Source organism: Pecten maximus, chromosome 8, assembly GCF_902652985.1.
Source record: "Pecten maximus chromosome 8, xPecMax1.1, whole genome shotgun sequence".
In the NCBI taxonomy this organism is placed as follows: Eukaryota; Metazoa; Mollusca; class Bivalvia; order Pectinida; family Pectinidae; genus Pecten; species Pecten maximus.
Window position 1 is genome coordinate 24,921,811 of NC_047022.1, and position 15,564 is coordinate 24,937,374.

At 36.0% G+C, this 15,564-nt stretch overlaps 1 protein-coding gene across 8 annotated transcripts in view; it reads left to right on the top strand.

Moving 5' to 3' along the window:
- The window catches only part of LOC117332927 (kinesin-like protein KIF12), a 128,284-nt gene extending 115,160 nt beyond the window's left edge, over positions 1 to 13,124 (top strand). For 7 of the 8 annotated variants that reach the window (XM_033892006.1, XM_033892004.1, XM_033892000.1 and 4 more), the window contains 4 exons: positions 64 to 206; positions 3,339 to 3,430; positions 8,359 to 8,409; positions 8,916 to 13,124. In XM_033892006.1, coding sequence (XP_033747897.1) covers positions 64 to 206; positions 3,339 to 3,430; positions 8,359 to 8,409; positions 8,916 to 9,058 — 429 coding nt within the window. In that variant the 3' untranslated portion in view covers positions 9,059 to 13,124. Of the gene's footprint in view, positions 1 to 63; positions 207 to 3,338; positions 3,431 to 4,184; positions 4,329 to 8,358; positions 8,410 to 8,915 lie in introns of all 8 variants that reach the window. The other variant, XM_033892003.1, reaches the window with a different exon arrangement.
- The last annotated feature ends 2,440 nt before the right edge of the window (positions 13,125 to 15,564 follow it).

Here is a 15,564-nt window from a genome sequence, read left to right on the forward strand (position 1 = left end):
AAACTTCAACTTGCCCCGTTTCCTATAACACTGATGTTACATGATTTGATTTTATATTTTCAGTCACAAGAGCAATATGCTGTGGCACCGAGTCCTAATGGAACCGCAAGGGGCAAGGGTCCTCCTCCCCCTCCTCCACCCAATAACAGCAAGCCTCGACGACCCCCTCACAGACTCGCAGAACCCATCATGAGACCAGCTCAAATGTGAGTAAATATCTGTTTCCTATAGTGAGCTATGAATAAAACTTATTCAGGTTTACTCACCAAAATTACAATACTTTTAAAGATTAAAAAGTTTCTTTTTAACATTGATAATGGTCACTAGAGTTTCATTCAAACATGAAACGTACTACCATTTGGTTTTCATTATAAATGTCACAAAGGTCTGTGTTTTTTTAGGTCACCGGAGACAAAGTCTCAAGTGACCTATTCTAATTGCCTTTTTTCTGTCGTTGTGCATTGTCCGTCGTGCGTCCGTAAACAATTTACATTTTCAACTTCTTCTCCAAAACCACTGAACCAAATTTAATGAAATTTGACAGGGAGCTTCTATGGCTAAAGGTCAACTAAAATTGTGAATTATATGGTCCCCATCCCCCAGGGGCCTGAGGGGCGGGGCCAAAATGGGTCAAATTGACTAAAACTTCAAAATCTTCTTCTCTACTCTCAGATATGGTGGAATCAAGCACTATTCTTAGTAGGAAGGGTCTTAAGGAGCTTTACCAAAATTGTGAATTTCATGACCCTGGGGTCTCACGTTTGTCCCTGGGGAGGGGGTAAACTTAATATAGTTTATATAGGGAAATCACATTTTTGACTATTATTTGTTCGATTTCTATTTAAATTCATTCTAACTTGGTTAACATTATCAGCTAAGGATGACAGTTTGTTGGTATGCACATGTTGGCCCTGATTGACCCCCCAGGGGCTGATGGGTGGGGCCAAAAAGGGTCAAATTGACTGAAATTTCAAAAATCTTCTTCTCTACTCTCAGATATGGTGGAATCAAGCACTCTTCATAGTAGGAAGGGTCTTAAGGGGCTTTAACAAAATTGTGAATTTCATGACCCTGGGGTCTCACCTTTGCACCTGGGGAGGGGATAAACTTTACTATATAGTTAATACAGGGAAATCACATTTTTGACTATTATTTGTTGGATTTCTGTTGGAATTCATTCTAACTTGGTTCACATTATCAGCATGGGATGACAGTTTGATGGTATGTACATGTTGGCCCTGATTGACCCCCAGGGGCAGATGGGCGGGGCCAAAAAGGGTCAAATTAACTGAAATTTCAAAAGTCTTCTTCTAAAAGACCCAAATAAGGTAGAATTAAATACTCTTCATAGATGGAAGGGTCTTAAGGTGCTTTACCATAATTGTGAATTTCCTGGTCCTGGGATCTCACGTTTGTCCCATTGATAAACTTTACTATTATAATAGTTGTGGGAAATCACATTTTTTATTTCTTTTGGAATTCATTCTAAATTTGTTAATATTATCAGCATTGGATGACTACTTAATGATATGCACATGTTGGCCCTGACTGACCCCTTAGACTTATAGGTCGAAAAGTGTCAATTAAATTTACTGAAATATTTCAAATCTCAGGTGACCGTTAAGGCCCATGGGCCTCTTGTCTTGTAGCAGGGGTGTACAATTCTAAAAAATTTCCACTAGCCCAAGGGCTAGTAGCTTATTTTTTCCACTAGCCCTGATGAAAATTCTACTAGCCCTGCACTTTTGATATTTTTCAATATATGTTTTCCATTTAAATATTGTTTTCCGAAATGTACCTTTTCCTCAACATAATTGATCAGAATCTTGCCATTTAACAAAGAATTCAATAATTTTAATATTGCTCAGAATGTTATATGGTCTGTTTGTGAAAATAGTCATAACTATTGTGAAAGATATTAACTGTACAGTAAAATAAGTTTGCACACTTCAAAACAATTAAGAGTATAAAAATATCGATTATATTTTACTGGTTGTAGATAAGAGTTAAAACTTTCTGACGGTTACATGTACCTATACAACGACATGTCAATATTGTATTTTGAATAGTTAAACTGAAATATACTTCAATCTAAATTAAATGAGAGGGAATAATTTTTTTTTTTTAAATCTAAAGCTGCTAGTTTCAACAAACCAACCCATTACCAACTCAATCACTACTATAAAAAAAGTTCTGGTTTCATGTCAGTGAACTTGAAGTTGAATTCATTCTTCTGATCCACTACTTTCTAGATATTTTTGTTCTCCATCTCATTTCCTGAGGGATAACTTATAGCTAGCAAATTGTATTGGATTGGAACTAAAGGTGCCAATATCAATGAAATCAATATCATTTTAACTTTTAATCATAATCATAGGAAATTATTATGACAATTCAAGTAAAGTTCAAATTTTAATTTATAACAATGTTAAGTAGAGTTTTTCAGATGAAAATGTTGTGAACATCTGTCAAATATACATCTACAAGATTCTCCTACTTTATTTAGAAACCAACAGCTTAAGAAATTTAGTGTCATCACGCCTGTTTTTGAATATAACATCTGTCAAAACAGACCTGTACATATAGCGGCACCAACGATCTAATTTCAATTTTAACAGGAAGATTAACTCAACTGATAATAAGATCTATATATCCCAATAATAAATGTGATATGATCACTAACTGTCACTTCACAATTAAATTCCTATCTTAATTATCTCTGTAACTATACTGAGATGTCGGCAGACCATGTTTGCATCTGGGTCACTCGTGTTTGCATCTGGATCAATCGTGCGCTTGAATACTATCAATGGCATACCTAAGCATTTGATAGACCTAGATGAAGATATTATTTACGTTTGAGAAATGTGTTGAACCGATGTCAACCACCTGTGGTTGAAACTTTTTATTAACTTGACCAGTTATACCATGTTTACAACTGTCAGAACTGTATACAGAAACAAACTGGCTTTTAATGTAGATTTATTAGCGAAAATTTTGGTACAGAAGCAATTTGACTTTTCATGCAGATTTATGAAGAAGAAATTTTCACTAGCCCACGGGCTAGTCAGTGCCATAAAGCAGCTAGCCCTGACCTGAAATCTACTAGCCCCGGGCGTCGGGCTAGTGGAATTGTACACCCCTGTGTAGTAGTTAACCTTAACTTTTAATTTCATGGATAACACCAATGTAGCCAAAACAGGAATTGAATCAAAAATAAATTGCCAACATTTATAATTCTTTTAAAAAGAATATATTAAAGATTTCATGACATAGAAGTACCTGAGATTTTATATTGAAAAAGGTCAACTTAGATAATAATGAATCAATTATTTTAGACCTCCTGATCACCAAAATGGTGGACCTGCTTATGATCACCCACCTCCCAGCATGCCTCAGCAGCACATGGCAAATGGACCAATCAGACAAGGTAAGGAGCGTTATCATGGAGACTTGTTTTTTGCGGGTGATGGAACATTAACATGCACATTTAAATAAGTGTGTCTAACAACAAGTGCCATATATAAGTAAGAGGGTATCTGTAAGGATGCAATTTTGAGATTTTCTTTTTCTCTGAGAATTCTGCACACCTGATAATGCAGAGGATAGGATACACAACTGTAGATGACCTATACTTTGAAGGGTATTCAAACATATATTGTTGAGAGCTAAAAGCCTGAAAACTGGAGTCTCAAATTCTGTAGATCGCTAAATTCTAACCAGGAATTATGGATCCTCTCAAAACTAGAGACTAAAGATACAACGATATAAAACATCCTCTGAAAAATGAAGGTTAACGTTCTCACAATCGGACAGTCCAAGAAATTATATGGTTACAAAATATAAGTACCAGGTAGTCTACAGTATTTGGTCCTCTACATATATGTTATTTAATTCAAAATCTCTTGTTTTGGAGTTCCTTTTGTCTTCTCTATCTTTATTTATATATAATGTCATGTATATCATACATATATTCGTAAAATATATACAATTATACATTAGATTTTTAAAAAGTTTTTCAATTCAATAACATTTACTTTTCTGCCCCTGCCTTTCAAGCTTGATGCCAGAAAATTTAATGCTTTTTTGCAATGCTATTTATAATCTATAGTTTAGATATTGAATTTCTTTTTTTTTTAACTTGATATACTAATATGATCGTGTGAAAATCCTTCCACCATCAGGATCATGGGAAAGCAGTGGTTCAGGGACAAAGAGTTATATGTATATTCATACTAAACGTAATCAAATGAAAGAATGGAATAGAACAAAGAATGCCAGTCTGCCTGAGTTAAGGTTGTTTCAGTCGACTGATATGTCACCGCGATGTAAGTGGTTAGATGTGCCTACTGAATGGTGCTTATACCAAACATTTAGTTGACATTGATTTTTATCTTTTCCTCAGCCTACCCGTTCTTCCCACAATGTCTCCCTTTCTTGCTGAATTAACTTTTCGTTAACATTAACAGTGATTAACAAGACAGATATAATATACGAGGTAGATTTCTAGATTCAGTCTGAATTATAGCTGATCATATTTTTCTACTTCATCGGATACCCTAAGCTACATTTAATATGCTGGCGAAGATACTGCTGTTTCCACTTTTAGATGATAGCAGTATACCAGATCATCTAGATTTAATTTTTTTTTTTACTTTTCCATTGTTAACTAGTGACTACTTAGTACAAGTGTTACTTAGGTACTTTGTGTCTCGTAATCTAGTACAAATAACAATGTTTAATTTTAACTAATTGGCTAAGTTCTCGAAAAAACACTTAATTATGAAAAAAATCTTCCTTAAAAAGAAACATTAAGAAAATGAAATAATTAAAATCTAGATTATATAAAAATGAATATAGTAGTGTTTGAAATTTTTTCACAAGTAGTCCATTTTAAAATGGATACTTCTTAGTTTTTAAACAATTTTTATCTATTGCTGCAAGGACAGTAATCATTAGCAATTTTAGTATGTGTGTAATTGCATGTTTAGTGAAGTTTCAGAAAATTGGTTTCAACTTCAATCTAATATTAAAAGATTTAATGTAATAAGTGTAAAAAACTCAAATATATTGATATACAGTTGTTGCTAACAGTTTACGCACATTCAAAGAACAATTCTGTAACAGGCAAAAAATGCTCGAAAAAGAATGTTTCCTGACACAACCTACCACCAAGGGGAGGTAACTCTTGTTAGAAAATGCACATAAAAGATATTGTCAAATGTTCACCAGATGTTGTCAGAAAGCAAAACTGCAATGTCATTAATTGTGAATTTTCTATTTATTTTTTAATTATATTTTAATATATGCACAATAACAATTATGACTTAACACGATGAGTCTCATCTAAACAAACCAACAAATAAATTATCTATTTATTTTTCAGAATTTTTTTTTTATATATATATATTTAGATGTCTATAACCTGTTAGTTTTCAGTTTGTCAGTACATCTGTCTTGTAGTTGTTCTTATGCATTTTTCAAAGAATTATAACATTAAATTCTAGCTCATTTAGCAAACTTTCTGTGTTGTAGCATGTGTTATATATTGTGCTGTAGTATAACAGTTAGAATGTGTAGTTGTAACACTGTAACATTAGTTGTTATTCTTTGTGTCTGCATGTGTTTTATTTGTATATGGTCCCATGGTAAGTTTCTATCTCCCAGACCCTTTTATAATTAATTTATACATAAAATGTCCTAATCCTTGATTTCTCCAGTATCCTGTCTCCCATCCATCTCCATCTATCCTGTCTCTTCCCATCTCAAGTCTACGTATGCCTTCAAACTCCAATCTACTATTTCCCCTCCAGTTTCCTAAAACTGTATCTCCCATCTCCAGCATCCTGTCTCTCTTCCATCTCCAGTATCCTGTCTCTCTTCCATCTCCAGTATCCTGTCTCCCTTCCATCTCCAGTAACCTGTCTCCCATCTCCAGTATCCTGTCTCCTTTCCATCTCCAGTCTACGTATGCCTTCAAACTCCAATCTACTATTTCCCCTCCAGTTTCCTAAAACTGTATCTCCCATCTACAAAATCCTGTCTCCCTTCCATCTCCAGTATCCCATCTCCCTTCCATCTCCAGTATCCAGTCTCCCTTCCATCTCCAGTATCCTGTATCCCTTCCATCTCCAGTAACCCGTCTCCCATCTCCAGTATCCTGTCTCCCTTCCATCTCCAGTAGCCTGTCTCCCATCTCCAGTATCCTGTCTCCCTTCCATTCTCAGTATCCCGTCTCCCTTCCATCTCCAGTATCCAGTCTCCCTTCGATCTCCATTATCCTGTCTTCCTTCTACTCCAGTATCCTGTCTCCCTTCTACTCCAGTATCCCATCTCCCTTCTATTCTCAGTATCCTGTCTCCCTTCTACTCCAGTATCTCATCTCCCTTCCATCTCCAGTATCCTGTCTCCCTTCGATCTCCAGTATCCTGTCTCCCTTCAACTCCAGTATCCCATCTCCCTTCTATTCTCAGTATCCCATCCCCCTTCCATCTCCAGTATCCTGTCTCCCTTCCATCTCCAGTATTCTGTCTCCCTTCTACTCCAGTATCCCATCTCCCTTCCATCTCCAGTATCCTGTCTCCCTTCCATCTCCAGTATCCTGTCTCCCTTCCATCTCCAGTATCCTGTCTCCCTTCTACTCCAGTATCCTGTCTCCCTTCTACTCCAGTATCCCATCTCCCTTCCATCTCCAGTAACCTGTCTCCCTTCTATCTCCAGTATCCTGTCTCCCTTCCATCTCCAGTATCCCATCTCCCTTCCATCTCCAGTATCCTGTCTCCCTTCGATCTCCAGTATCCTGTCTCCCTTCTACTCCAGTATCCCATCTCCCTTCTATTCTCAGTATCCCATCTCCCTTCCATCTCCAGTATCCTGTCTCCCTTCCATCTCCAGTATTCTGTCTCCCTTCTACTCCAGTATCCTGTCTCATTCTACTCCAGTATCCTGTCTCCCTTCCATCTCCAGTATCCTGTCTCTCTTCCATCTCCAGTATCCTGTCTCCCTTCCATCTCCAGTATCCTGTCTCCATTCTACTCCAGTATCCTGTCTCCCTTCCATCTCCAGTATCCTGTCTCTCTTCCATCTCCAGTATCCTGTCTCCCTTCTACTCCAGTATCCCGTCTCCCTTCCATCTCCAGTATCCTGTCTCCCTTCCATCTCCAGTATCCCGTCTCCCTTCTATTCTCAGTATCCTGTCTCTCTTCCATATCTCCAGTATACAGCCTCCTGTCCGACATGAGTATCGTTTATCCCTTCATTCTTTCTGCATCTCATCCAGTTTCCATATTCCATGTTTCATCTTGTTTAAAATTACTGCCCTTTAATAACTTTATTGTTTTAATAGAATGTATAACAATACTAGACCAAACCAAGCCTTCAATATACCCTCATTTCCTTTCATGTCCAATATCATTTATTCTACTTTTCCCCCAATATCCTTTATCCTTCTTTTTTCAATTTTCTATATTGTTCTTCCAATATCGAGAACTTGTGCCCAAATCCTATTTGTCACTATAATTATGAACCATTTAAAGGCAAATAAATATGTTTAAACCAATATCCATTATGCCTTTCTTTTTCATCCTGTTTCCTTCTTCCCTCGTAATTATTCTACACTTTCTTTCACTCAGACTCTCACCCTTCCTTCAGACTCCATGATCCTATCTCTTCATATCCTGTAGAAAAGTTCTATGTCTACTGTCCTTTAGTCCAGAAACCTCATTTAAGTACAGTGCATGAAATCATTCCCTGATTTAAGTGTTGGTGTGTTACATGAAGAGTCGCAAATACGAGGTATATTCATTATACATTTATAAAAAAAAAACACCATGCAAATTTTATCTATGACAGCAACTATAATGTTATTGATATCTGTATAATTGTCCCCATGTATACTATAGGACTAGAAAATACTTGTAGAATTCAGTAAGTTGGTATCAAGACTATTATCTATATTTTCATTAGAATATGTGAAGTGCCTGATAGATATGTAGGATTCTAACTATCATAATCATTCTCATTTTTATTGTAACAAGTTAGATAAAATGTGGTTAATCAAGTTAGTAATTAAAAATGGAAGAGGAGACAATAAAAGTTAATACATGTAGAAGAAAATTGTCTATTTACATGCAGTTAATGAAATTAGTTATTATTAAGTATTAATTTGAAATAAATGAAACATTTTTGGTTAGTGTGTTCTATTCAAGAGGCAAGACTTAAGAAATTTATTGAAAACACTGATTACAGGGGGAAAAAAGTTACAAATACAGACATTGTGGTAAAGACTGAAATCTGTTTTCATTGGCCTGATTTTGGTTAACAATTTGTAATGATTTTCCTCATTATCTCCCTTTACAGAATCACCTGCTAGGATGGATAGCCGAGCTACTTCCCAATTATCGAATACAGGTGAGTAGATTTTGTACAGGAAATCATGATTATAATTTTGAACACTAAAAATATTTCCTTACAAAATATCTTAAAAAACTGGGGAGATGTAAGTCATTGAGAATTTCTGTCTCAATAAAAAAGCTCAAATCTGCCATCATGGCTTGTTCAGTGTCGGGGATCACCTCCTTGATTATCTCGGTTATAAAGTGTTTCATTACTGTCATCAAAAGTATGTTGAGATCAGTTAATAAATACTCCACTCAATTTGTCTTACAATACATTATTATAGTACTTGCCAGAGCCACAAAAGAAATTATTGAAAGCTTATTGCAGAGATATTGGTAGCATTTTTGCTGAACTGCAACAAATCTGGGTAGGCATATTTCTAGGCATATATAGGTTTATAGCTGCATAAATATGATCAGTATTTGGAAATTCCTTCAGAAATCATCAAATAAACACAACAGATGTTAAAAATTTATTATCAATGAACTGTAATAAAATTGTTCTTTTCTATCCCACAGAATCAGTGCGTTCAATGAATGAAAAGCTAAAACAAGAACTTGTTGAGCTGGAAGGGGAAATAGCTCATCATCAAAATATGAACCAGAGGACTAGGTCAAGCATGTACGGGTCACAGGCTTCTATCAGGTCTGGACCCAGGTGACAGAACTCAATCATCACCTAATCTTCCATGTAACAGTATCAGTGTCTTATAGGTACAGGCGACGGGCCACATGTACAGCTGCAGGGCCATGCTACACCTCTGTAGGGCTTCCGTGTACAGCTGCAGGGCCATACTGGTAAGACTCCTCTGAAGGGGCCACATATACAGAGGCAGGGCCCTTCCTGAGATGCCTCACACAAACAGCATGAAGAGCCATCTGCAGGACCATGAGAATATGAACTCTTTAATTGCAACAGATCAACATTGTAAGCAGCAGCCGTTTCAAAGTTCACCTAACATATTTTTTGAAGATTTCTAATTCAAGGAATATTTGTCCTGAAACATAATTTTCCTATAAATTTGAAATTATATCAAATTTTCATTCATTTGTTAATCTCAAAAAAGGAAATCCTGTACAGTTTTAAAATACACATGTCAAATTCATTATGTTATATTCGCATATTAACAATTCTGAACTCAATAAATGCATCTTCACTTTATATTACTAATTTCATTTAAATATGGTATTCAACTATAATTGCTTTTTAAATGAAAATTCACATCCTTAATTATAAATAACTCACTTGAAAAAGATGTCTAAAAAGGGTATTATTTATTTGTAAATTTTGCAAGGTTTAAAATTCCTTATTGCTAGACACCCTAGGCACTATTTGGGGATATGAACAGAATCTTTGACCAATCAATGCTCGGTTGGTACTGAACAAGGAATATTAGGGTTCCAAGGATTCATCTTAACTGTGCTAGCTGGACTGTTAAATGGTCAGAATGCTGATCATCTAGTAGAGCCTGTCTGTAATGGAGAGTGAGAATGAGAGTTAATTTATGCTGCAAGTGTGTAATACTTTTGTTCATCTGTACATAATATCATTTCTTATATGTCTTGTATTTTGTGTGATGCCAACATTCTGTGTAATGGTGTATGGATTGTATTGTAGTGGTCTACATAAGTTCAAATGTCAATCACTACATTAATTTTGTTGAGTTACTGTATATTTGGTTATTTTCACAACAGTTTTATTATAAAGCTTTAAATTTCATAGTAGGACTCTACTGCAAATTTAACATGCACAACAAAAAAATTCAATTCTGAAACTGCTTGAAGATTCAAATTTAAACAAGACAAACACTCCTTTCATTAACTATCCTGTGTAATGAGCTAGTAATAGACCTGGTCCAATTCAATTTTACATCTATACGAGAAAAGTTTTATCCTGATGAAATTGTGAAAATAACACTGTATGAGTTGAAAGTCTGAACTCTGTATTAGTTGAGCCAGAGAGCTAGAGCCAGCACATGCATCGACTTTAATGTCCATGTAAACATACATGTTAAAGCCATAGTTAAACTCCACACAGAACCTATGTTGGGTTCTACATACAACTCACAGAAAATAAGGGGATTATTTTTATTCAAACATTTTGTACATGATGCAATCCTGTCTGGTTTAAATTGGCTGTAAATGTTCATTAATTATTATTTGGCAAATTATCTTGGTAAGTTTTATTTGAATTGAGAGGACATTGGTGGTGGGCGTAAATTTATGAATTAATCTCCTTGCAAATAAGATTTTCTTAAATAGGTCAACAGCAAAAATTTCAATTCTATCAAGTTCACAAATTGAATGTTATTTAAATTTATATCTGAAGTGTTCCAATTAGTTTAAGAAAGAAAAAATTAATAAAGAACAAAATTATTAACAAAATTCAGTCGAAATGATTTACCAGTTTACGGCCTACGTGACTCTTCCTTACTGCTGGGTTGATTATCACTGACTTTAGTCAGTCATTGTTCTGTCAGGATTATAAAATTCAATCTGAGTTGGCTACTAATAGTTTACATGTAAGGTCTCAAGAGTATTTGTTTCTTCTGTTAAGTACAGTGTGTCATTAACAAGATTTACATATTTAGTTCATAGAAATTTATTGAAATTGACCAAGCTCAACATTGGCATATGTATGTTACAATCATATTAAAAAGTGGTTTATAGGTTTCATGATTCTGAGCTTTTGGTTCAGTATATCGGTGATTACTTCCTAAAATTACATCAGATAGCTCATAGCATGACATTGCAATATTTTTATGTCAAAATTGTGTTATATATCATCAAATTTATGTTTAATCGGATTAGAGACAGAAATTGTCCAGTTGTTGCAAAGAAAATTTAGATTTGTGTGATTGTAGTACAGGTTATGGGATGGTAAACAAAATATGTAAATTACAATGATTTATCATAATTTATGTCAATGTAATGGGTTTTTTATTCACAAATATGATCATCTACCTGAAAACCTTGGGATTATACTTGAAAATAAATTGAGGAAATCTTACATAACTCGCCTTATTCTGAATGTCAGCAAGATGTTTATAAACTTCTATTTCTGTCATTTTGCATATCACCTGTTCATACACTTACTATATTCACTGTGAATGACACCATGCAAGGGCGCTTAAAATATGGTAACAGCGGGGCGCTTATTAAGATAACAAAATCTATGTTATGAGTCTAGCTTTGATCACCAAACTTAATCAAGTCTCTACAATTGTCATATAATATGTAAGTAATAGGACTTATTTTGAATTTTTTTCATGATAGGAGGGGCTTTTATATATTATTTCAATTTCTTTACTAGAGAGGGGAGGGGGCTTATAGGGGAAAAGTGTTATTTGCAGAGAATATGGTATGTGAAAGGTGAAGTTGTACGAATTGTTCTTCACATTTCACATACCAAATTCACAACACCCTATTTAGTCAAGTAATATTTCTTGTGTTATACCATTGACTTTATTTATTTTTCTTCTATTTTATTTAGACTGCTTAGTTGATGCAATTACCTGACATTATCAAGTACAAGATATATGTATCTTTAGGTGACTATTTTGTATTTCAGTTGAAAACCATTGATAAACTTTCTTTTTCTCTCAATTATAAACCATTGGTATACGTGTATCGTCCATTTCCCTGAGTTTATAACCAAGATATATATATATATATGTACTTTCCTTTTCCCCAATGCATATATCATTGATATGTTGGTTTTTATACAAAATACGTGTAAAGAAAATCAGTATATATATTTCGTCCGTCCAGAAAAATGAAACCCGTCCAATTTTGTAAGTTCTTGTGATATTAACAGTTAGTCAGTGTTAAGTATAGAAGGTGCAGTGTAATAAGTGTCCACAACAAAACTGTTTTATCTTAATGAGCATTTCATTTCTGTGATGTACAAGATCAGTCTAATTAAAAATAAGATATCTTATTATATTACACTACATATCGTAGTGTAACGAGGTATCTGATTAGTACAATGTATGTCCACAATAGTTTTGTTGAGGACATATATTATACATCATAGAAATTTTATTATCAAAACATGCAATATTTATTGTTTTCAATTTTTAGTTTTAAAATATCCCAAGAATAAATTTGAATGTTAAATAAATTATTAAGATTTTTTTTATTTACATTATTCTTTCGAAATGTTGACAGTATGATGAGGTTTTGTAGCTCAAAGTTTGAATCTTAAATGTATTTTTATGTATCATACCAGGTCTTTCAATGAATAATCCTGATGGTTAGTGAAGGATATATACCATGCATCATTGAAAATGTATATGTGTGTTATTAATTATTTTGTTGCTTTTGAATAAGTGCTATGTACTTTGTTGCCCAATGTAATAATTTGACTAGTCTTTTAGAATGAAAGAAAGAGTGGAAATACAGAATAGTATTTTTAATGTAAAGATATATACTTTAGTATATATATATTTAATAAGTCATCTTGTCTTAAATATGGAATCCGTCCAAAATGTTGTAGATAACCACAGGGACTTGACAGGAATTTCCAACCTCACAGCACTTGTAATATACATATATACAGACTGGTATGGGAGTTTGTGTCAAGTTCCTGTGTAAATAACTAAGAATCTGTGATATGAAGTCCTTTGTACATAATGTATATTTGGTATAGATTGATATATAACATGTCTTTTAACCAGTCAGAAATAAAAGAATTTTACCACCAATAACAGGTGGAAAAAACCATGATATTTTGTGAAGTTGTTTTTAGCTCACCTGGACCGAAGGTCCGGTGAGCTTATGCCATGGTGCAGCGTCCGTCGTCCGTCGTCCGTCCGTCCGTCAACATTTGCTTCAAATTGCTACTAGTCATAAAGTTCTTATTGGATTTTGACCAAATTTGGTCAGAAACATCCTTGGCAGAAGGGGATCAGATTTTGCATAAATGGTGACTCTGACCCCCAAGGGGCCTGAGGGGCGGGGCCCAATAGGGGAAATTGAGGCAATTCCTTTAAATCGCTACTAGTCATAAAGTTATGAATGGATTTGAACCCAATTTGGTCAGAAACATCCTTTGGGGAAGGGGAACAGATTTTGCATAAATGGTGACTCTGACCCCCAAGGGGCCAAAGGGGCGGGGCCTAATGGGGAAATAGAGGTAATTCCTTCAAATCGCTACTAGTCATAAAGTTATGAATGGATTTGAACCCGATTTGGTCAGAAACATCCTTTGGGGAAGGGGAACAGATTTTGCATAAATGGTTACTCTGACCCCCAAGGGGCAAAAGGGGCCGGGCCTAATGGGGAAATAGAGGTCATTCCTTCAAATCGCTACTTGTCATAAAGTTATGAATGGATTTGAACCCAATTTGGTCAGAAACATCCTTCGGGGAAGGGGATCAGATTTTGCATAAATGGTGACTTTGACCCCAAAGGGGCCTGAGGGGCAGGGCCCAATAGGGGAAATTAAGGCAATTCCTTTAAATCGCTTCTAGTCATAAAGTTATGAATGGATTTGAACCCAATTTGGTCAGAAACATCCTTTGGGGAAGGGGAACAGATATTGCATAAATGGTGACTCTGACCCCCAAGGGGCCAAAGGGGCGGGGCCCAATGGGGAAATAGAGGTAATTTCTTCAAATCGCTACTAGTCATAAAGTTATGAATGGATTTGAACCCAATTTGGTCAGAAACATCCTTCGGGGAAGGGGATCAGATTTTGCATAAATGGTGACTTTGACCCCAAAGGGGCCTGAGGGGCAGGGCCCAATAGGGGAAATTAAGGCAATTCCTTTAAATCGCTACTAGTCATAAAGTTATGAATGGATTTGAACCCAATTTGGTCAGAAACATCCTTTGGGGAAGGGGAACAGATATTGCATAAATGGTGACTCTGACCCCCAAGGGGCCAAAGGGGCGGGGCCTAATGGGGAAATAGAGGTAATTTCTTCAAATCGCTACTAGTCATAAAGTTATGAATGGATTTGAACCCAATTTGGTCAGAAACATCCTTCGGGGAAGGGGATCAGATTTTGCATAAATGGTGACTCTGACCCCCAAGGGGCCTGAGGGGCAGGGCCCAATAGGGGAAATTAAGGCAATTCCTTTAAATCGCTACTAGTCATAAAGTTATGAATGGATTTGAACCCAATTTGGTCAGAAACATCCTTTGGGGAAGGGGAACAGATTTTGCATAAATGGTTACTCTGACCCCCAAGGGGCCAAAGGGGCGGGGCCTAATGGGGAAAAAGAGGTAATTCCTTCAAATCGCTACTAGTCATAAAGTTATGAATGGATTTGAACCCAATTTGGTCAGAAACATCCTTTGGGGAAGGGGAACAGATTTTGCATAAATGGTTACTCTGACCCCCAAGGGGCCAAAGGGGCGGGGCCTAATGGGGAAATAGAGGTAATTCCTTCAAATTGCTACTAGTCATAAAGTTATGAATGGATTTGAACCCAATTTGGTCAGAAACATCCTTTTGGGGAAGGGGAACAGATTTTGCATAAATGGTGACTCTGACCCCCAAGGGGCCTGAGGGGCAGGGCCCAATAGGGGAAATTAAGGCAATTCCTTTAAATCGCTACTAGTCATAAAGTTATGAATGGATTTGAACCCAATTTGGTCAGAAACATCCTTTGGGGAAGGGGAACAGATTTTGCATAAATGGTGACTCTGACCCCCAAGGGGCCAAAGGGGCGGGGCCTAATGGGGAAATAGAGGTAATTCCTTCAAATCGCTACTAGTCATAAAGTTATGAATGGATTTGAACCCAATTTGGTCAGAAACATCCTTTGGGGAAGGGGAACAGATTTTGCATAAATGGTTACTCTGACCCCCAAGGGGCCAAAGGGGCGGGGCCTAATGGGGAAATAGAGGTAATTCCTTCAAATTGCTACTTGTCATAAAGTTATGAATGGATTTGAACCCAATTTGGTCAGAAACATCCTTTGGGGGAAGGGGAACAGATTTTGCATAAATGGTGACTCTGACCCCCAAGGGGCCTGAGGGGTGGGGCCCAATAGGGGAAATTGAGGCAATTCCTTTAAATCGCTACTAGTCATAAAGTTATGAATGGATTTGAGCCCAATTTGGTCAGAAACATCCTTTGGGGATGGGGAATAGATTTTGCATAAATGGTGACTCTGACCCCCAAGGGGCCAAAGGGGCGGGGCCTAATGGGGAAAT